At 53.5% G+C, this 20,634-nt stretch overlaps 2 protein-coding genes across 5 annotated transcripts in view; one reads left to right on the top strand and one right to left on the bottom strand.

Annotated features, from left to right (window-relative positions):
* LOC121094204 (steroidogenic acute regulatory protein, mitochondrial-like) lies at window positions 1–3,528 on the top strand. Its single transcript, XM_040607511.1, has 7 exons — window positions 1–64; window positions 261–383; window positions 1,123–1,268; window positions 1,813–1,971; window positions 2,811–2,995; window positions 3,194–3,287; window positions 3,427–3,528. Exons 1-7 carry the CDS (start codon window positions 1–3, stop codon window positions 3,526–3,528), a joined length of 873 nt encoding a protein of 290 aa, XP_040463445.1.
* A 1,398-nt stretch (window positions 3,529–4,926) lies between these two features.
* Window positions 4,927–20,634, bottom strand: part of ADAMTS14 (ADAM metallopeptidase with thrombospondin type 1 motif 14) — a 39,225-nt gene continuing 23,517 nt past the window's right edge. For 2 of the 4 annotated variants that reach the window (XM_040606839.1, XM_040606841.1), the window contains exons 7-22: window positions 18,183–18,288; window positions 17,865–18,008; window positions 17,024–17,156; window positions 16,774–16,887; window positions 14,992–15,140; window positions 14,603–14,778; window positions 13,665–13,798; window positions 13,324–13,447; window positions 13,103–13,186; window positions 12,800–12,963; window positions 11,941–12,106; window positions 10,471–10,603; window positions 10,116–10,323; window positions 9,623–9,749; window positions 9,064–9,174; window positions 4,927–8,432 (exon numbers count right to left, since the gene is read on the bottom strand). In XM_040606839.1, coding sequence (XP_040462773.1) covers window positions 8,101–8,432; window positions 9,064–9,174; window positions 9,623–9,749; window positions 10,116–10,323; window positions 10,471–10,603; window positions 11,941–12,106; window positions 12,800–12,963; window positions 13,103–13,186; window positions 13,324–13,447; window positions 13,665–13,798; window positions 14,603–14,778; window positions 14,992–15,140; window positions 16,774–16,887; window positions 17,024–17,156; window positions 17,865–18,008; window positions 18,183–18,288 — 2,405 coding nt within the window. In that variant the 3' untranslated portion in view covers window positions 4,927–8,100. The remainder of the gene's footprint in view (window positions 8,433–9,063; window positions 9,175–9,622; window positions 9,750–10,115; window positions 10,324–10,470; window positions 10,604–11,940; window positions 12,107–12,799; window positions 12,964–13,102; window positions 13,187–13,323; window positions 13,448–13,664; window positions 13,799–14,602; window positions 14,779–14,991; window positions 15,141–16,773; window positions 16,888–17,023; window positions 17,157–17,864; window positions 18,009–18,182; window positions 18,289–20,634) is intronic. The other 2 variants (XM_040606840.1, XM_040606842.1) reach the window with 1 other exon arrangement.

Genomic DNA, 20,634 nt, shown 5'->3' with positions numbered 1-20,634 from the left:
ATGCTGCGGGCCACCATCAAGCTCTGCTGTGGCATTGCCCATGATCACCTCCGCCGCCTGCCCGGTAAGCACCACTCGCCTCCCCTCCAACCTCGGGGAAAAAAAGGCAGAAAAGTAGCATTGATTTTCCTCTCGCGTTATATCACACACAGGGTAGTCTTGGTCTTGGCTGCAAATGAACTTCCAGCAGAGACCCAGGGCACCACAGCATCTCCCTAGCATGCTCTGTGCTCACCAAAGCCTGCATGTCTCTCCCCTAGGCTTGAAGATAACAGCCGTTGCAGCAATACAGAAGGATGTGAGAGGGCTGGTGGTAAGAGGATCCCATCGCCTGCCTTCCAAAATTCCTCATTATGTTCAGAGGCTGAAGGGGAAGGAGACAGGTAAGCTCAGCCCGGGTGGTTGGATAACATATTTCCTAGCCCTGCTCACAACCCCTTGCAACACATGGTGGAGGGATGAGTATTAAAATGCACCCTCTCCATATGATTTGACTTATATTTTGAGAGACAGAGTTAATTACCTTCTCATTCCTGGGCTGGTCTCCAGCTCTCTGGTAACTTAAAAGCATTCCTCATACTGACGGCAAGCGGGGTTAGCAAGGAGACCCTGAGATTCTGGGAAGGTAAATTGCATTGGTTCGCTGCACCGGCAGCCAAAGCTTCTAGCAGAGGTTACAGGAACTTACCGTGTTTTCTTGCATGTCTGCTGTGTCCCTATTTCCATTGCTTACCCAAAGACTTGAAAATTCGCAAATTCATCTGGCTTTTTTGAAGTGTGACTTGGTCCAAAGGCTGCCTATGCAGTGTTAGTAATACCCAAGCAACATGCAATTTGTACCACGGTGTTACTGGGAATTGATTTGGAAAGCAATTTCAAAAAGCTTTCCAAGTAGTCAGTACAGACTCAGTGAATGAATGCCAGGGATGCTCCTGAGGGCAAGGGTTTCTGCAGCAGGCTGTCCCCCAGCCCAAGAGGGAACCAGCTGCGTGGTAAAAGCCAAGACTTCAGGTCAGCAAAACCCTCTGCTCCAGGTCTGTTTGCACTTCTGTACTCACAGCCATGTGCACAGGTAAAGCTGGGGGGGGGGGCTTTTCACATTGCTCTGCCTTGCTCCTGCAGCCACCTGCCCCGAGCCTGCTGGAGACATCAGCACCAGCCGGTTCCCCAGTGTGGACCTCTCCTACATCACCCAGGGAGAAACGGCCCTGAAGCGAGCGCTGAGCATCCTGCAGCAGCACACCAGCTGGCAGGCAGAAATGATGCTGGTAAAGCCCAGCCACCTCTTGCCTTTACTGCTTTATGCCACAAAAGCTCTTGGGAGGAGAAATGAGCCGGGGGAGGGGGGACATGCTTTTCTTATTTCTCCTGCTTGAAGGCACACCATGGGCACAGGAGATACGCCATGCAAAAGCATGCACAGCAAAGAGGGCTTCCAAGCAAGCCTTCATTAAAAACATTCACAAGCAAATCTGCAAAGTAAATAGACAGCAGGAAAAAGCTTGGAAGGGGAAACTCAGATAATCGTGTTCCTGGGGAAAGCCAGGAGTATTTCTGCAGAAAAACCCAACAGATTGTGACTTTGTTGTTATTTACAGCGTTTGTTCATTAAGCTGTTTGCTGAATTGTTTAGCTAGGAAGGAGCTTAAGAAAAAAAGCAATCATAGCGGCATGATTTAAATATAATGGTTTTTGCCTGTAAACCAAGCGGTGATTAAAAAGAGGACTGGGATAATTTATTAGCAAGACATTTCAGCATGCAGCTAATGACTCGGGGCATTTGGGGTTGATACAGGCTCTCTGCTCTCCCAGGACTCTGGAGCTGCCGTGTCCAGCACCGCCCTTCCTGGGCTGGGCAAGGTCTTTCGGGCAGAGGTGATCCTGGCCGTGCCAGTGGCACAGCTGCACCAGGAGCTCTTCGAGAGGATTGAGCAAATGCCTCAGTGGAACCCAACCCTCAGCCAGGTGAAGGTAAGGTGGGGAGGGACTGGCAGCCAGCGATGCCATCACACACAGACGGTCCAAGATGCATTGCCAGGGTTGGTAGCATCCAAGACCTCATATTTATCAAGGTTTTTAAGATTGCTGAAGGATTAAAGCTAATTCCTCACTTCTGCAAGAGCAGGATATCACCCCAGGGAGACAAGATGTGCTTTACTGATGTAGCATTGAGAAACATGTCGCTTCCAAGCTCTCTTTTCTGTGCCTATTCACAGAGGTTTTTCCACACTGGGGGACTCTGACATTGGTCTGACTTTAATATCAGGGAGAAGCTGTCCAGGGGAATCAGACAGGTCAAAAAAAAAGAGGCAAAACCAAACATATCACACGGCAGGGGCACCCCCAGGAAGCTTATGTGCTGTCTTGGGCTTCTTTTGAGTATTCTGCCTTATTTCTCAGCTCCCATATCACAGCATATCCCTAAGCAAGCTGCTGGCCTCAGAAAGTCTCCCCTACCTCACCTGGGCTGGCTCAGATGCTACCCAGCCTCTGCTTATTTATTGCTACCACTTCCCTGCCCCTTCAGAAAAAGAAACAACACAGGGAGAGTCCCATCCCAGATAAAAAAGGCTGCAAAAATTACCAGCTTTCCCCCTTAATAGTCTGCAGGAGATTGGGACTTAATTATCACCAGGTGCAAGCCCCAAGCCCCTGCTTTGCTGCTGCTTCTGCTCATGCTGCCACCCCACGCTGCTGTCCCCAAGGTGGATTAATGTCCCCTGGGCAGGAGTAAGGAGGTGGCAGGGATGTCCCTGGAGGGGCAGTCACGAAAAGCCTAATAATGCCTGTGGTGCTCCTTGTTCTGGTAGGTGCTGCAGCGTGTCGGGGCGGACACACTGGTGACACACGAAGTCACTGCTCCCAGCCCAGGCAACCTGGTGGGCCAGCGGGACTTCATCAGTGTGCGGCACCGTGGCAAGAGGGAGACAGCCATCTACCTGGTGGGCACCGCCACCCACATCGAGCCACTGCCTTTGCAGGAAGGCTGCATCAGGTAAAGTCCCCTCCACAAACGACCATCACGGGGTATCGTGTCACTGCAGGGGGGAGACCACTGCTATAGCCATGAACGTTTGCACTGGGCATGGCAAGGGAGGCACGCGCTCCTCTTGTGTTTGCTCTGGGATCTCCTCACACTCATTTTTTCCCCCCTGGGGTGGACCCTAACTGCCTGCTTCGCTGCCCACCACAGGGCTGAGTCCCGGCTGAGCTGCATCGTCCTGCAGCCGCTGGCAGGGGACCCCAGCTGTACCCACTTCACCTGGCTCCTGAGCATGGACCTGAAGGCAAGTGCCACCGTGTTACTTGGGTGAGACAGCAAGGGGTATGCATCCCGGTGTGCAAATGCACCCTCCTCCCCGGGATGGGCACCCCAACTCTCTTTGACCCAGTGGGACCAAATCTGGGGTGTTTTCTGTCCCAAAGGGCTGGATCCCTGCATCTGTCATTAACCGTGTCCTGCCGCAGTCCCAAGCAGACTTCATCAAACACCTCTGCCAGCACCTCTCTGCCACCACGTGTCCCTGAGCGGTGGGAGGACAGAGTCTGCCTGAGCACAAGGTGGACAGCCTGAGCTGTAAACTCGTTCCTGCCCCTGCTCATTGCCACTATGGCTGAGGAGCTGCAGCCACCAGCAACGGGGCAAGACAGTGCACCCACCCACTGAGCATGGAGGATGCTCTTGACCCAGCACTGTGCCCTTGCTTCGGGGACAGAGCAGAGTATCTGCAAGCTGGGGCGACCAAGGCAGCACCAAGCCTTGCATTAGGGGTTGCCTGAAAACCCTTGCCCAGACCTCACCCACGAGCAGCAATGGTAGCGGGTGTTTGGCATTGCTCCTCCTTGCCATGCACAAGGGAAGGGGGTGGCTGTCAAAACGCAACCTGATGTCGGGCATCGCTGCCCACAGTGCAGTTTGTTCTGCAACTTCAGCCCTGCCCCAATTTCTTCACTCTTTATTTATTACCTGATCGTGGCATCAGTCATCAGTGCAAGCTCAGGGGCTCTTTTTAGCCTGAACCAGTAACACATCTTTATTTTTGCAATAGCTAAGGTATGTATTTGTGTGTGTACAGATGTATATACATAGAGGTTTTTCTCCTGCTATGCTAAGAGTGGCAGGCACAGCCGGAGCAGGCATATGGCACTAAAACCATGTCCCAAGGGGTCAGAAATGTGCTTTTCACCACCAGTTCAATCGACTTTGGGTATTGCAACACGAGAGAGGGCGGCAAGGCAAGTGAGAAAACAGCTTGTGGAGACAGGCAGCAGGAAGGTCAGGCTCAGCCCCAGGACCTCATAATGCAGCATCAAGCCCTCCAAGACCATGCCCTCCAGGGGACCTTGTCACTGCAAACCTGCAGCATGATAAAACCCCTGGCGGGTTTTGTCCTCAGATGATCCTCAGGAGATCACCGGCCATCCCACACCCACAGCTCTCTGCAGCAGCAGGGATAGCCAGTCCGGTGACCCTGCACCTTTGGAACAAGCATGCTGTGCCATAAAGCCGCTGCCAACCACAGCTAGAAACAAGCCTTGCAAGAGTGAAACTGAGCAGCTGGGTGTCATGAAATGTTCCTGCAGCCGTGGCAGGGTGCTTGGAATTTATACCTGTGGGGTTTGCTGGGTCTTTGTCTTATTTAAGGCAGGGGGGAATAATCACAAAACAGTTATGTGAAACTAGCTGATAAAGAGGGGCTGGGCTGAAATAAATTAAAGAGCTGGTAGCTCGCTGTGTGAAATCCATGTCAACAACTACACACAGGTCACACTCATATTTTCCCCCTCACACACCCAACCGTCCAAATAAATCAACAGAATGAGATCTTGATGTGGATTTATTTATTTATTTTACATTATGTTAGAGTTCAAAAAAAAAAAAACCCCAAAAATTAATAAATATTAAAAGTTAAAAAGCTCTGAATCTTGTATGTACAAAACTTTATACATCATCGTAACACTGGACAAGGTTACATCACAGGAATGACTTGGTGCGTACACCTGGCGCAAGAGGGTGTGGGGGACCGGAGCACCCTCTCCTCCTGGAGACAGGACCAGATCCCTGCTGGGAGGTGGTACATTGCGGCACTACATCCCCATGCCGCAGCTTTCCACACACCATGGCATCTGTGCGGCAAGAAGCAACCCAACGTCAGCCTGCCTTAGGCGCTTCTTGCGTTCACTCGGAATAAATACCCAGTGCTGGGTCCCAGCCCTGCAGCATCACCACCCCAGAGCACCCGCACGCGGCAGAGGGGGCTTTATCGCACCCTGCTTTAAATCCCACCCACCTCTCTCAGCTAGAGGGGGGGGTTAGCACCTGCAGTGCAGCTCCCCTGCCCCAAAGCCTCCCCGGGGACCCTGGCTGTGGGGTGCAAGGGGGCTGGGCCAGCCCTCAGCCACAGCTCTCCACCGAGGTATAGCAAGGAACCACTGCAAATATTCCTAATGCAATAAAGCACTAATGCCCAAGACAGCACTGAAGGAGGGGTACAGCCAAGATTTTGAGAGGAAGGCATCAGAAGGCATGCACGCATGCATATATGCTGTGTCCTGGAGACATTACAGCCCATTTCTGAGGGGGGAAGGTTTTGCTTTTATTCAACACCTCCGATGCTAGGGGACAGGGGGCTGAACGCTGGAGAAAAGCTTTGCTTCAGGCTGGGAAAGGCAAAACAAGCTCCGTCCTGCCCCGAGCCAGCCCAGGGCTGTCCCAGCAGCAAGAGAAGGCTGTGGCACACCCTGCGCCAGCCCCAGCCCTCCCACCTGCACCTCCAGGGAGAGATGCTCCTTGAAGAGTAAACAAAGTGTTATCTTTGGCACAATAAATGCTGGCACTCCCAGCTGGAGAGCACTGCTGGTGGATAGGCAAGGGGCACAGCAGTGGTATCAACAGTCCAAGGGATGAATCCCACCCTGGTACACACGCAGTATCTCACTGATCCTGTGGTTTCCAATACCTGCCCACCTCAGATCCAGGCACCCCGCTGCAGAATTTCATCGGCATCCCTCTGTCTGTCTGCTCCCACAAGGTGTGCTGGTTGCTTGGCTCAGAGTGATGTGGGGCTTTGTTCCACCTTTTGTGAAGCCCAATTAATGCCAAAGGGCAGCACCCAGGAGGCAGGGGACCTGGAGCCTCAGATGCTTTTAAGAGTAGTTAGATAAACGCTCATCCTGCCTTGACTCAGAGGCGCTCCAGGCGCAGGAGGGTGCATAAGCTGCCGCCTTAACATCTCTTCAGCCCTTTTTGTACTGTGGCATAGCTCCAGGGGAGCACTGCAGAGGCGGTCCAATGCTTAAAACATCAGGAATGCACAGGGTCTCCATTCATTTCAATTAAAGCATGTACCTCAGCCTCCTCCCTGCTGCAATCCACATCAGACCAGCAAAGGCTGAGGTAAGCCTGCACTGATGTGAGCTCCTCTGAGATGCTCTGACCTCAAGTGCCTTGCAGCCACACGAGTGCTATTGATGCAGCGCTCTGCCCCGGCACCAACAGCACTGAAAGCACCAGGCTCAAATAGCAGCATGCCCTAAACCTGGCAGCCTCCCAGTACATGCCAAGCACGCCGGGCCGCCTTGCAAGCAAGCCCCAGGCACCTGAAGAGCTTCCCAAACACTGCCCCTAGAGATGCCCCGTCCTGCTCCTCAGATGTCCAGGGAAGCAGTACCATCAAGGCTGCAGTGCACGCACCCATTCATGTGCTCCCAAGAGATCCCACTTTACAATGCCAAACTGGTCTTCCTGGCAAGCCTTGCCTTCCCCTGATTCCACCTCTCTGTCCCCAGAACCTCCTCCCTACCAGCGTTCATCCACCATAGAAGCCCACCTTCTCCTGCCACCGCACCTGGAGGTGCTGGATGCCCTCAGCTGGAAGGCTGCACACCACTAAGCACGGAAACCATGGCAGCCCCACTGGGGACACCTCTTGGAGACATCCCTCAGGGACACAGCAGGCTACCTGACCCCTCCCCGGGGAGGTTTTGAGGACTATAACTCCTCAAGGCAGACCCTGTGCCTGGAGCAGGCCTGACATCAAGCAAGCTGCACTCAGCCCTAGGCTCCTAAAGTGCTGTGCATACATTTAGTACTTGGCACAATATTTTAACAGCGTTAATCATCCCCCTTTCACCCCCTCCCATGCAACAAAAAAAGACACAGATGAATCTGGCTCTCTCCTTTCGTCATAACTGCCCTTAAAACCCACTCCTGGCTTCCCAGATGTCCCCATGTTCCTCCAAAACATGTTGATGCCCCACAGGCACTGGGTACAAGGGTGCAGGGATCAGGCTAGTGGTCCTGGGGAGGCTAGGCATCGGTATCAGCTCAAGGCTGGCCAAGGGCATCATTGGCTAAAAAGTCACCGCCAGGTGACAGGCATTTTTTACATGTATTTTTGGTCTTTGATCTTGTTCTTATTGCTCATGTTAGGGTTGCCTGGACCTCCTCCTGCCTATCCTGCAATGCAGGACAGAAGCCGGTCTATGGTTTTCACACTCCATCTTCCCCCAGACATGTTTCCCAAACTCTCTACCCCAACAGGGACAGCCCAGGGCAGCGGTCTGGGCATTTCCTGACACTTCCCCCAACGCACCCCACCACCTCCCTCCAGTTCCTTGCCCCCCCCAGATTCCCAGCATCCTCCCATTGCTACCCTCAAGCTCTGAGCAGCTGGGCTGAACTGCAGAGCCAGGACCCTCCTCTCCAGCACATCTTGTGTTGCTGCTTGGGACAGGGGCAATAAAAAAATCAACATTCAAGCCCCCTCCCCCCAAATCTTTTTAGCACCTTGGGAGGAAGCAGCCCATCTAACTGCAGCCAAGCTCCTGTCACTATTTTTGCTCCTTTTCACCTTTTTTTCTGTGGCACTGTCAAAAAAACCATGCCACAGCAGGGGAGGGTGAGGGAGATCATGAGAAAAAAAGTGGCTTTCCCAGGAATTTCTGGGTGAGCCAAGTCATTTCCAAACCTGGCTATGCCACCCACGAAAACCATCACTGGAAGTCGGGGGGTGAGGGAGAAGGGGGGGAGGAGGGGAGAGAGGGAGGGAGGGAGGCAAAAGGCTTCCCCTGCCCCACGGCAAGGTGGTCCCAAGAGGGTTACCTGGCTGCCCGGCCCCTGCCCAGCTCGCTGGGGGCTGGCAGCCCCTCAGGGAAAGCACCGCTGTCAGGCATCCCTCTGCCACCAGCTGGCTCGGCCCGAGGTGCTGGGGTGGGGTCCCCACCAGTTTCCCCCCAGGCAGCGATGGTGGAGCTGGGAGCAGCGGTGCCCGGGAGAGCACTGGGGCCGGTGGTGGGGGGCAAGCTAGTGGTGGAGGAGGCCTTCTTGCTGCAGGATTCGCAGCAGAGCTTGTTGTAGCCAGGGATGGAGCAGTAGCGAGCCAGGACTTCCATCTGGCAGAAGATGGACTTGTCCCCAAGGCAAGGCTCCCCTGGAGAGGGACAGAGCAGTGTCAGACAGCACAAATGATGAAGATAGCATTAAGCTCCCACCCCTCCACCTTTCCGACAGTCCCAAAGGCAACAAGACACCCCCCTACTATTGCTCTCTGTCCCAGGGCACCAATTTTGGAAACGCTTGTATAGGAAAGGGGGTGAGGGAGTTGGAAAACAAAGCCCCCAAGTGCATGGGAGATAAAAATCAGAGAAACAGATGCTCCAAACCAGCATCTTAAATAGGATCCTGATGCATCTCGACCAGCTATGAAGCACTGTAAGCAACCCGTTGCTTTAAGCAAGGGGCAAAAGCCAGAAGCTATCACCCTGCATGGGTAAACACGGCAGGCTGAAAAGAGTTCAAGGTTAAAAGGAAAGGGCATAAAATCTGGGAGGCAAAGGGAGTGCAACATGATGATCCCGGACTCCACAAGATGGCAATCGAGTGGCAGGCTTTGCCAGCAGAGGCATCAGGCGTGTAACAGTGGAAGGCAAAACTCCCCAAAACCACTGCTGGGATGTGCATCCTCCCCCTCCCGTCTGCCTGCGTTTCCCATGGGGAGCGGCAGAAGCCCTCGGGAGGGTTATCCCGGGAAACGTCACCCTTACCCGAGCAGGGACACTTACTGGAGGAGATCTTGCTGACAGGGTTTTTGGTCCCATCCTGGGGCACTCGCTGCACTTTGGGCGTGCCATGGTCACCAGCATCGGTGCTGGCCGTGAGGCCAGAGCCCTTCCCTGCAGAGAGAGCACCACGATGCCCAGCTGCCATGGGAGGCTGGGAGCACTCAAAACATCTTAGGGAGAGTATTTTAATGAGGAATTTTTTTGTTTTAAGGGATCTCCTTAAAAACAAGGTCCCTTGGGGAGCACCTGGTTGGCCCAGCACTTAAGCCACCCAGAAAAACCCAAAATGAACTCCAGGGTGCCCATCCCATCATACCTCAGCTCACCGCACCTGCAAACTGCCAGAAAACCCAACACCACCTACAGCAAATATCAGGACCAAGAACAGAAAAGTGCAGTATTTTGGCTGGTGTTTAACCCTTTCTCTGCCAGCACCATCAGGGACGTTCAACCTGACCTGTGCTGGCATCCCCCTGAAGCCAAGATGAGCTGGAGGCGTGCATGAAGGTTGATCCCCGCTGGTGTGTGCCCCCCACCGAGTGCCACCTCTTCCTCTCACCTGGGCAGAGGGCCACATGGCAGGCCTGGACAGCCTCCGGCTTGTCACCCTCGCAGCGCCCACCACTCTCGCTGCCTTTGCACACCACCTGCCGCTGCTGGACGCCTTCCCCGCAGCTCGCCGAGCACTGTGCCCAGACAGACAGTCAGCGATGGGGTGGGGGGAGCTGGCATGCCCCAACAGCCACCCCAGTGGGGTATTTGCAAGTACTTGCAGGTGACTACTCCTCGGGAGGATAATGCTTTCGAATAAGGAGTCTCCCTACCCATCTCCAGCAACCCCCCGCCCTCACTCTCCACCAGGACGCACAGGGATGCCATCCCTTGTCTAATTTTGATTTTCCCCACAAACCATCACTGGCTCTTGTACCCTTATCTCCATCCCTATGAGACTAACCTACTCTGTAAGCACCTGGCCCTCACACCCAGCACCTATTCCCTCCTCCCGACGCTGCCATGCAGCCGGGGGTCCTCCTCCTCCCCAGTTAGCTCACCTCCGACCAGGCACCCGTCCTCCACTGTGCAGGGCAGGGCAGGCGGCTGCAGGGCCGGCGTGTCTCAGGGCGCTGCCCAGGGCAGTACTTGGTGTGCAGGGTGCGGTTGGTGCCATCCTGCAGGCGCTGCACGCACTGCACCGCCCGCACCTGCACCCCCAGCTTGCCGCAGGACCTGCTGCAGGCACCCCACTCCTCAGCCACCCAGCTGCGGGGAGGGGAAAGATGCACATGGTGATGCCTGACATTGCGAGGTGATGCCCGCGCTGAGAAGCAGCTGGTGCACTCCCAACGCAGCCCCACATACCCCACAGAGGGGATGAGAGCACCTTGGGGCAGCCGGGGGAGGACTTACGCTGGCTGGGAGCACTCCTGGATGTTACAGCGCCGCCGGATCGGCTTCGGCTTCTTGCCATTGTCACAGAAGTTTCTATGCACCATCCGGTTGTCACTTCGCCGCCGGCAGCCGTATTTGGTGTACTGGATGCCTGGGGGCAGAGCATGGGTGCCGAGGCAATGGGTGTGGGGGTCCCACCAGCTCCCCACCCGGTCACTCTCCTGCATCCCTGCTGGGACGCATGCTCTCAGGTGTCACCATTCAAGGTGGGACCCAAGCAGTGCTTCAGCCCAGGCTCGCAGAGGATTCTTGTATGGGTGCTGACCCCCCACCCTCCTGGGGTCACCCAGGCTGCTGTAGGGTGCACACACATGGGGGGGGGGGGGGGGGGGAAGCAGACTCAGCCTTTCCCTGCTCCCTCTCCCAAAAACCCAGGTCAAAACATCAGAGTTTCTTGGTGGAGACACAGCCACCACAGCCCCAAGAGAATTTAGCAAGCTAAAAATTTGGCTTTATTTCTCCAGATGAAAGAAAAAAAGCAGCACATCGCAAGCCCAGCCAAAACACTGCTATAATTTGCCAAATAAGCTGTGCTTGCTTGGGAGCAGACCAGACTGGGGCTAAGCCAGCCTTAGCCATGAGATGCCTGCCACTCTGCCAGGAGCCCTGCTGCAGCAAGGACCAGGGAGCCAGCAAGAGCTTGTTTTCCTGCTCTGCAAGTCCCAAAATCTTCCAGCTGCAAACTGGTCAGCGCAAGGTGGAAGCATGAGGTCTTCTCCATTATTGGAGGGTCAGGTAGGTTGGAAGTGATCACTGGAAGTCTCTGGCCCACTCCTCTCTCAGAGCAGGGCCAGCATCAAATGGAGCCATGTGAAGGCAAGGCTTTCATGAGCAAACCTCCCCAACACCAGCATGCAGGCACACAGGTTTCCTCCCAGAGGGAAAAAATCCAGCAATAACTCTGCTGGGAGCCCAAATGTACTACGGGCCCTCCATCACAGCACCTGCTGGGGTGTCCACACCTATTCCCATGCAAGCTTTAGGTGCGGTCATCTGCAAGATCACTACTCCTTGGCTCAAATCCAGTTAAACACAGCCAAGGAATTAAAAAACGGTAGCAGATACACAGATAGACAGGCAAAGGTATGCACACGCAACAACATGGGCTGTTTTCATAAGAAATCTGGCTAAAATGCTTGCCTAAACTGCTCCACAACACTGTCCGTTAACACTCATATTTCCGTGTAGATCCCCCAAATTACAGAGGTGCAAAGAACATGGGTACGGGTGTAGAGAAGAAAGCCAGGGCTCCAAGCAGTACCAGGTCTAGGTCTAAAGCCTTGCGATACATGATCCTGGGGAGGAACACTTAACAGCAGCATCTGCATGTTTGCAAGCCAGAGCTGCCCCAAAGGGCTCAGGCACTGCCTAACATACCCAAGCATCCTCCCAAGCATGCACTGTAGGCTGCTACGAAGGGAAAGCTACCTCCTCCGCATGCCTTGGAGCACTGAGACCAGCTCTTGAGGGCCCACTCATAGGAATCCATCTCTTCAAGCAGGACGTTGTTGTTTCCAATCATGGGCAGCAGGTCTTCGTGGATGATGTACCGGTACATCAGGCTGCTCCTCGCCTCCTCCTCCTGAGGGATGACCTGCAGGCAGAGAGAGGACAGTTGGAGAGGGGGAAGGAGATGAGGAGTGATGCCATGGGAGAGGGAATGGAAGAGGAGGCCATCAAATAAAAAAAAGAAACTAACAATGACCACATGGTACAGTACACATAAGAGTAGGAGAAACAAACCCTATTATTGCCTCCAACATGATTAGGTGGGCTCTGAACACAGAGTCTACCCTTCGGGAACACACCTCTCCAGTTGTGGAGAGAAACACTGCTCAAACAACCCAACCCCAGCCTTGGGTCGCATGCCCCTGGTCTCTTCTGACCTGCAGGACCACAGCCTATGCCCAAAGCCAGCGCCAGCCACAGGATGGATGGGAGTGCAGACCTACCCCTTCCCTGGGTGCTCAGGGAACCCATCCCTAACTCCTCCACGTACCAGTACAGCTAAAACAAGACATGGAGTCACAAGCAATTGCTGCACAGAGCGAAATACAGTTGGACTCAAAGGTAAACACCTGAGCAACGCATCTTTATAGCATTCTTGCATGCAGCTCTTTGCTCCTTGCTTTTGGCTAGCTCATATCCCTGGTTTTAATGATATGCCCTACATACCTTCTCTACTGAAGTCCTTCCACCACCTCCTACGTCCCATCTCAGACCACCTCTGTACTGCTGGGTGACAGTCATCCCCAACATCCCCAGAGCACGTGTCACCCAGGCTTACCAAAACGCTGATGGCCTCGTGCAGAGGACCACTGGTTTTCAGGCTCTCCTTGCCATGTTCAACGGTGTATTCCCACTCCAAGCCCATCTCAATAAACACTTGGCTTTTAGCTTCTCTGCCCTTGGCGTTAGGGATGAAGTTACCCGTGGCTTGATTCTTAACAGCTGGAGGAGAAAGGAGGTATTCCAGCATCATTTCCTTTGGTCTGCCTTTGAAGGACTGGACCCTTTGGGTGGGAATTGTAAGAACAGGGACAAGGAAGAGGTAGAGGGTGAAGGGAGAGGTGAACTACAGAGTACCCACCAATGCTGTGAGATGCCGGCTCCATCTCTTCTATCTGAAGGTGCCTTGCCCCAGCTGGAATCTCAAACATCTTCAAAACACCTGCTGACAGGGAGGGAAGGAAGGACGGAGGGAAAAGGAAGAGCAGGTTTGCTCCAACTGGACGCACAACCACTCGCACCCACACGCGTATCCAGCTGCCCCTGACTGAATCCACTCCCAAACCCATCCAGCCTGCTCACCTGGCTGCTTGGGGGTCTTGGCCAGCGTGCCCTTCACTGTCCGGCAGTGGGAGTTGTCCCCCCCGCAGACCCCACACTTGTCGTCCTGCTTCAGGGAACCGACCTCCTTGTCACAGCCGACATGCTGTCACCCGTGGGGAAAGAGAAGACAAGCACGGGGTTACATCCCTGCAGTGCACCCCATCGCCCCACCAGCCCCACAACCCTTTGCTGCACACAGGGTCGGTCCCTGGACTAAAACATACATCCCCAAGGGGTAGTGGGTCAGGGGGATGCACAAGCACTCTCCTGGACAGGCAAAGGACAGGGGCAGTCGCACGCAGCCGCCATCAGCTCCTCACCACGCACTCGCCCCGGACGCAGATGCTGTAGGGGTCTCGGTAGCTGCACCGGGTACCGTCATGAACAACCTGATTCATGAACACCACGTCCCCTGTTCCCTCGGACTGACAGATCAGCTCACACTTCTGAGCATCTGTAGCAAAATGAAAAGGAGGAAAAGGGGGGAAAAAAGGGTTTGTGGAAGTATATTAGGGTGTTAGAAGATAGAAACCCATATCAGCTTGTATCCCTGAGCACAGCCAGACTTCCAAACCCCAGACTAATCACATGCCTTATTTTGCCACGTCTGCTTGCTGCTCAAGAGCCTGCACTTTTGCCCAGCACACATGGGAAATTAAGAGAAAGCAACTGGATGGGACACACTACGTGACACTGCAGTGAAAGACGCCTGGCTGTGTGCATGAGCGATCCCAAGCCAGGCAGGCGGACCTGGCGCCCAGCCAGCCCGGAGCAGCACGCTCCCCACTGCGGCTCCAGCAGCGAGCAGGCAGTGCCATCACCCCACCACCTCCCAAGGAAAAGAAGACCTCTGTGTGTCAAAGCACACGGAAAGCAGAGATAAAACTTTTAAAGTAGTGCAAACAGATTTATCTCTGGCCACCACTACACCAAGGGGCTCTCCTCTTACTAGTGCAGGAGGAGCAGGGAAAAGTTTCAACATGGGCTGATCTTCCCAGCCCAGCTCTGCTGCACTTTGAGCTGGAACCAGAGCAACGTTTGGGTTTCTCTATGTGACACCTGAGGGCAAGCACAAGAGATTAGTTTTAAAGACCTGGCTGCTTGATGCTCACTTATTGCACGCTAGTTTCCAGCTCAGGAGCTTTCCACAACCCACCATCTGTGCAGCTGGCCCAGTCTCCGTCCCACAGTGATGGCCACCTCTGGGAGGGAAGGCACTTTGGCTACTGCTCCTTTGCTAGGACCCACCGCCGCTCACCGTCGTGATGCTCGTAGGGAAGCCAGGAGTGCTTGCTGTTCTGGTGGGTGTAGTAGGAGTTGCGCTTGGAGCATTGCTGGGCACGGAAATCCTGGTAGGGCCCTGGGCACTCCTCGGCATTGCACACTTGGTACTCGTAGGTGGCTCCTGGGCAGTGGCGCCCACCATATGCCGGGCTGGAAAATAAAGTAGGTGAGTTAAAACCGCATCAGAGGATGCTGCTGTCCAAACATGACACAGCTCAGCACCAAAACGCATGGCACAGCTCGTGCAGGAACAGATGTCCCCATCCCTGCCCACAGAGCACACAAGGGGAAGAGTAAGGGAACCTCTGACTCTCAACTGCTTCCAGTTTTACCCCCGCTAAAAGGGAGGGAGGCCAAACATACGGCGGGTTGTCACAGCTCCGGCTGCGAGAGCGCACGCCACCCCCGCAGGTCCTGGAGCAGGAGCCAAACTTGGACCAGGAGCTCCAGCTGCCGTCCTGGCTGTAAGGCTGCTCCGACGTCTTCCAGATGCAGTGACCCTTGAAGCACCACTGGAAAAGAGAAGAAAGACGGGTGAGCTCCACGCCTGCCTCCTCCAAGGTGCTCAGCACCAGTAAAGAAAGCCCTCCTGCACCCACAGCACTACAAACATGGCTCGCAGTTCGCAAAGCATGGGAGGAAGGTGCTCTTCATCACGGCCTCGGGCATGTCCTTCTCACAGGAAGCAGGATCAGGAGTGGTGCCCAGGCATGCAACAGCAGGGCTGCCCTCCAGGCTGGTTTGGGGACGAGCAAGCTGCATCACTTCATGACTGAATCAGGAGCACAAGCAGCTCCAAGAGTCTAGCACAGCTCCATGGCTGAGACGCACAGCAGAAAACGCAGCAGAGGAGCAGGGATAAGCAGGGCAGGCTCCCAGCACATCTGTACTTGAATCTGGTATAGAAGAGCCTGCACAGTGGTGGTTTACATCAGCTGGGAAGCTGGCAGCTGGGTTATATTGCTGTGTTTTTCTCCAGGGTTTACTTGTTCACAAGTGTTTTGCTTTTTAAAATCGTAGCTGGAAAAGCGGGCAACGGAGGAGGTGTGATTTGCTCCAGACATGATATGCAAGCCACACGGCTTCCCAGAGGGAGAGATCAGGATGTGGAAGGACAAACCCGTGCAAAAGGCTGAAGGCACAAGCTTGGGGCACGCAAACATCCCTCTGCAAAACAAACTCCTTTGGTTTTCTTTCCGTAACGCTGTATTTTTTAATTCCTGGACTGGTTTTCTCTCTCCAGCCAAACTGCCCCTTCTCCACCCATGCAGATCCTCGGGCAGGCACGGAGTTACACCGGGATCTGGGATGGATGAGCCCTGCGGATATCTCCCCGCTGGCACAAGGGGGATGAACCCAAACTTTTGCATGGAGCACAGCAGCAAGCTGCTGGGCATTTTGGTAAATGCAATCCGGAGCTCCACATTCCTTCCCACGCACGTATAACGCCTGGCATGAAGCTGCAGTGTCGCCCCACGGGCACCCAGACCCAGGGTTTAACGCCAGCCCTGGGGAAAAGTCACCAGTGCCTTCGGTGCCCACTGGGACAGATGCAGGGAAGGTCCCTGAAGGGGCAAAACACTGACCAGCCTGTGGACCTCCCAGTCAAGATGTTGCAGTCCGCTGGAGCCACGTGCCAGCACAATGTGTAACGCATCTGTACATGTTTCAGAAAGCCTCATTTTGGAAGCCTTTGGCAAACTGCCATTCAAGCACTTGGGGAGGCTGCATTTCCAGCAAGATTGCTGGGATTTATACAGAATCTCATCACAAGTTGTTGCATACCTTATGCCCAGCCACTCTCCAGCAAAGAAGCACCCAACACCTACATGGGCCAGCAGCTTTTCCAACATATCCACACTTTCACACTGTGCTAATGGGCATGCCAAGAAAGCCTAAGGTAAAAGCCTGATGATATCCTGAGATTGGATGTGCAATGTCATCGTCGCTCTTTTGCCAGGTAACAAAACAAGCCCTGCTTCTCTGCAGACACAGGCAGATCAGAAGAAAACCAAAGCCATAACTGAGCACAAACCCAGGAAAATAAAGAGTAATGCCAGCTAAAAACTAGGCACCCACTGACTGCTGCCCTCAAGGGGGTCCCTGTCCCCTCCCAAGGAGGGGGCAGGCAGGACCAGCCCCTACCTTTCCTGGAGAGCACTCGGTCCCATCCAAGGGTGGCCCCTTCTTGGTCTTGCAGAAGTAGGGGTTGTCAGGGTGGCTGCACCACAGCTGCTTGCAGGGGTCGAAGGTACGGAACTGGGGAGCACAGAGGAGCTGGGCTGGGACAGTAGCAGCAAGTCCCAGCAGGCCCACAGCACCCCTCCTTGCCCACGCGGCGCCTGGCTGGGGGTCCCGGAGCGAGGGGCAATGTGGCCATGCAACCCATACTCACCGCCGTGCACGTTTTGTAGCCCACACCAAAGTCAAAGCGACACTGCTCGTCCATGGAGTAGTTAATGCCTGGCAGCTCAGGTAAAGTGGGCCACTGGTGCTCAAAGGGGTCATCCAGGAGGCAGTCGTAGGAGCTGCAGAGGTGCAGGGCAGAGGCAAAGCAAGGTCAGACATGGAGGATTTCCTTCCTTCACCCCTTCCCTCACCTACAGCCCTCTCTCCAAATTCAGATACTGAGAAATCTGAATTATCTTGGCACTGATGCTAACTACCCATTGCTGGAAAACATGTTGCTAGCAAAGACCCCCAAAGACAAGCATCCCTCCACTGTCTGCAGCTCCCCAGGAGACAGAGCACCTTGGTACTAGTGAGTACCACTACTGCCACCTGCTTTCCCACCACTCTTCTTGGCCCCAACACACAGAAAGCTCCTGGCCTGTCTCTACACCTTTTTAGTATGCAGCACAAAACATTTTATAGCCTAAAGGGGAAACCACACAGGCAAAGCAAATGGCAAAAATATTTGACACGTGGGCTCTGCTAGCACAGAGCTTCTGCAAACTGTTGCTCTGCTGACATCTTCAGCTTTTATCAAGCTCCTATTTGCCTTCAACCTCTGCAGCCCAAAACCAATTCAGACTTGTGCAAGGAACCAAAGCTGTTAGTAGAAGAAAAAGGGAAAATAATCTCCCAACGACTTATTTTTGCTATTCTGGCCAAAACAAGCAATCCCAACGGGGACCCATCTGCTGCTTGCTTCATGCAGGAGTTGCTGGGTACAAAATGCAGGCAGTCACGCTGTCCAAAGGGAGAACATTCCCTCCTGCTTAAAACTGACTTACTGAATGTAGCGGTTGAGCTCCTGCTTGCTGCAGCGGGACCAGTGGTAGCGGTGGAAGGCAGCCTGGACCAGTGGCGCCATGATGCTCCCCATGCTGGTCTCATCAGCACAGCGGTTGCCCTGGCCGTCATGCTCCATGCCTAACCTGATGGGAAAAGCCAGTGTGAGATCAGGTTCCTGGGCAATTTACACCAGCTTGTTGTGTGCCACAATGGTACACACGCTGGCACCAGCAGAAAGTCCCTTCTGCAAAGAAACGGGCACCACCATACTTGTCCCCCCACCAAAGGGGACAGGCAGCTCTGCCCCCGTGACTTACACATGGCCAGTCTCGTGGGCAATGACAAATGCTGAGGAGAAGCCATCTTCATGGTTGAGGGTGCAGCTGCGGAGTGGGTGGCACATCCCCGTCACTGGTGCGTAGCCTGGGGCAAGGGAGAAGGGAAGAAGAGAGGAAGAGAGGAGAGAGAAAACCTTTGCGGGGGAGGGGGCGGATGAAAAATTTAAAAAAAAAACCAAAACACAACCACAGCCTGGCTTCACTGCAACATGAGAAGAAACAAAGAGGAAGGCACTGTAGAGACAGAGCTGCTCAGGTCACTTGTTCACCAGAACGACCATCAGGGCTGCCAATGCCAAAAGCAGGCTGAGGTTGTGCTGAGGCTCACCAGCAGCTCTCTGCCCCCATGCCAAAACACCCGGGCCAGCGAGAGGGCAGCAAAGGGACCCATGGGTGCTTTATCGGTGTCGGTGACCACAGCCTCCCAGCCAAGAAACGGCATCCCCCCCATTCTTCTTTATTGAAAAAAATAAAGAAGAAAGGAAGAGAAAGAACAAAAGGTGTGAGGTGTCCCCCAGAGCCCCACCAAAAAGACAGCCTTGCTTACTGCAGGCTACAGGGGACCCCTGAGATGCACCCACACATGCACCCACACCAACCCCAGGCATGGGGGCACCCCTCTGCCAGACAGAGACAGGGAGGACCATGCACCTCCCCAGCCCCCAGCCCTCGATCAAGTGCAGTGCAGTGGGGCAGCTGTAGGCAGGGAAGCTTTCACCCCACCCATTCAGCAACGCATCATCTCTATTTTCGTTTATTTTCCTTTTTGCTTATGTTATTTTTGCCCAATTCAATTAATTCCTTGGCTTCTTCTAGAATTTACTGTCCAATTTTTTAATTTTTTTTTTTTTTTAAAGACTGACCCTTTTTGGCATCAAGGGGAAAGAAGTTAGTGAGGGAAGGACTTACAGGTCTCGGAGGCAAAAGCAGGGCAGGACCATGCTGGATAACTCTGCCCTGGGGATAGGGATGCTGGAAGAGGAAAGCTCAGTGAGCCAAGAGGGAGGCTGAGCTGCAGCAGGAGAGGGGTGCTTATGAGCTGAAGGTGGATGCACACCCCTGCACCTGCCCTCCTGCATAGACCCTGGCCAAAACACAGGATCCATGGAGTCCACGTGCCACCATCCTTGTGGGCCACTTGCTCCACACCAAGTCAGCAACTCATGACTAATTGTCCTGGAAGAGGGTGGAGAGGAAAGGAGTGACTGCACTCAACTTAATTCCCAAGCTGAATAAGAAGGTGGGTCCCGGCACTGTGCAGCTGGTCAAGGACAATAGATTACAGTAAAAAATAAAAGGTTTCCTACAGCTCTGCCCTGAAGTCAACAGTCACTGACTTCGTGGGTGCACTGGGTGAACTGGAAGCTGCACAGGACAAGGGATGGGTCGCTGCTGCACTGCTGGGCACCCAGAAGTTACCATCACTACAGGTATAAGGCAAAACCAAGGAGGTTTGGGGCAAGCGTTTCCCTCGATATTTCTATTTATCAGCTAGGCGGAGATTTTCCAGGGTGTCCACCTGCACTGGAACTTCTAAAGGAAACTTTTCTCATCATAATAATTTAATTTTTCAAAACAAGCCCAGAAAAGAATCTTTGAAGGGCTCACTTACATGGTACTTTGTGAGAAGCGATGGATGCATTTTTGCTTATACTCCAAATGAAGAGGTCAGGTGAACCCAAGTTGCCAAGCAAAAAGCTGAACATTAAATAAATATGCAATTCTCATTACATGCAGAGCAAGTTCATTTCTGCCTGCAGAACACCACATAACCTCAGGGAAGCCCCCACAACAGCAAGGATCTTCTCAAGGCAGCCTGCTTCAATAAATACACTCGGGGTTTTAATTCAATGGGGGAAAGTGTTTTTCATCTTCCTCACATTCAAGTGGGCAACCAGACTTACTCCAATGAACAAACAAACTAAAACACTGTAAGAAAGACAGCGGAGAAATGACGGGCTCAGTGGATGCTGCAGTCAAAAGGAAAGCAAAAGGTAACAGGCCAAACGAAGAGCTTGAGAGAGACAATCAGCTCATTTGGTTTAACCATAAAGCAATGAGTCAGATCCTGGATAAATCATTTGAAAAGATTTTTTTCCCCCAGGAAACTTTCCATAAGAAAGAGTAAAAATGTGGAAAGTTTTCTGTACAAGGCAAGAGCAAATATATTTTGTCTAGGATAAAAATGGGACAAATTCCCAACCAAAAAGGCTCTGGATGGCTGGACTGGAGATAGGACAAAAAAATATGAAAAGGTGGATGCTTGGGAAGGCAGACACTGGTCTCTCATAATTAAAACCTCAGTGAGAACTGGAAGAAGCATAAAGGGTTCTCCACAGGAGAATGATGGTCAGAAGGAACTACCTGGGAAATACTTAATTGATAAAGACTAGATTAGCCTGCACCAGACACACACATATAGGAGAAACGG

Source organism: Falco naumanni, chromosome 9, assembly GCF_017639655.2.
Source record: "Falco naumanni isolate bFalNau1 chromosome 9, bFalNau1.pat, whole genome shotgun sequence".
NCBI lineage: Eukaryota > Metazoa > Chordata > Aves > Falconiformes > Falconidae > Falco > Falco naumanni.
This window is presented reverse-complemented; position numbering and strand designations above follow the sequence as displayed.

Excerpts from the sequence above, each read along its gene's own strand:
- LOC121094204 (XM_040607511.1), top strand. The coding sequence starts at position 1 with ATGCTGCGGGCCACCATCAAGCTCTGCTGTGGCATTGCCCATGATCAC. Across the intron at positions 65-260 it reads TCACCTCCGCCGCCTGCCCG|GCTTGAAGATAACAGCCGTT; the intron begins GTAAGCACCACT and ends TCTCTCCCCTAG. Across the intron at positions 1,972-2,810 it reads CAACCCTCAGCCAGGTGAAG|GTGCTGCAGCGTGTCGGGGC; the intron begins GTAAGGTGGGGA and ends TTGTTCTGGTAG.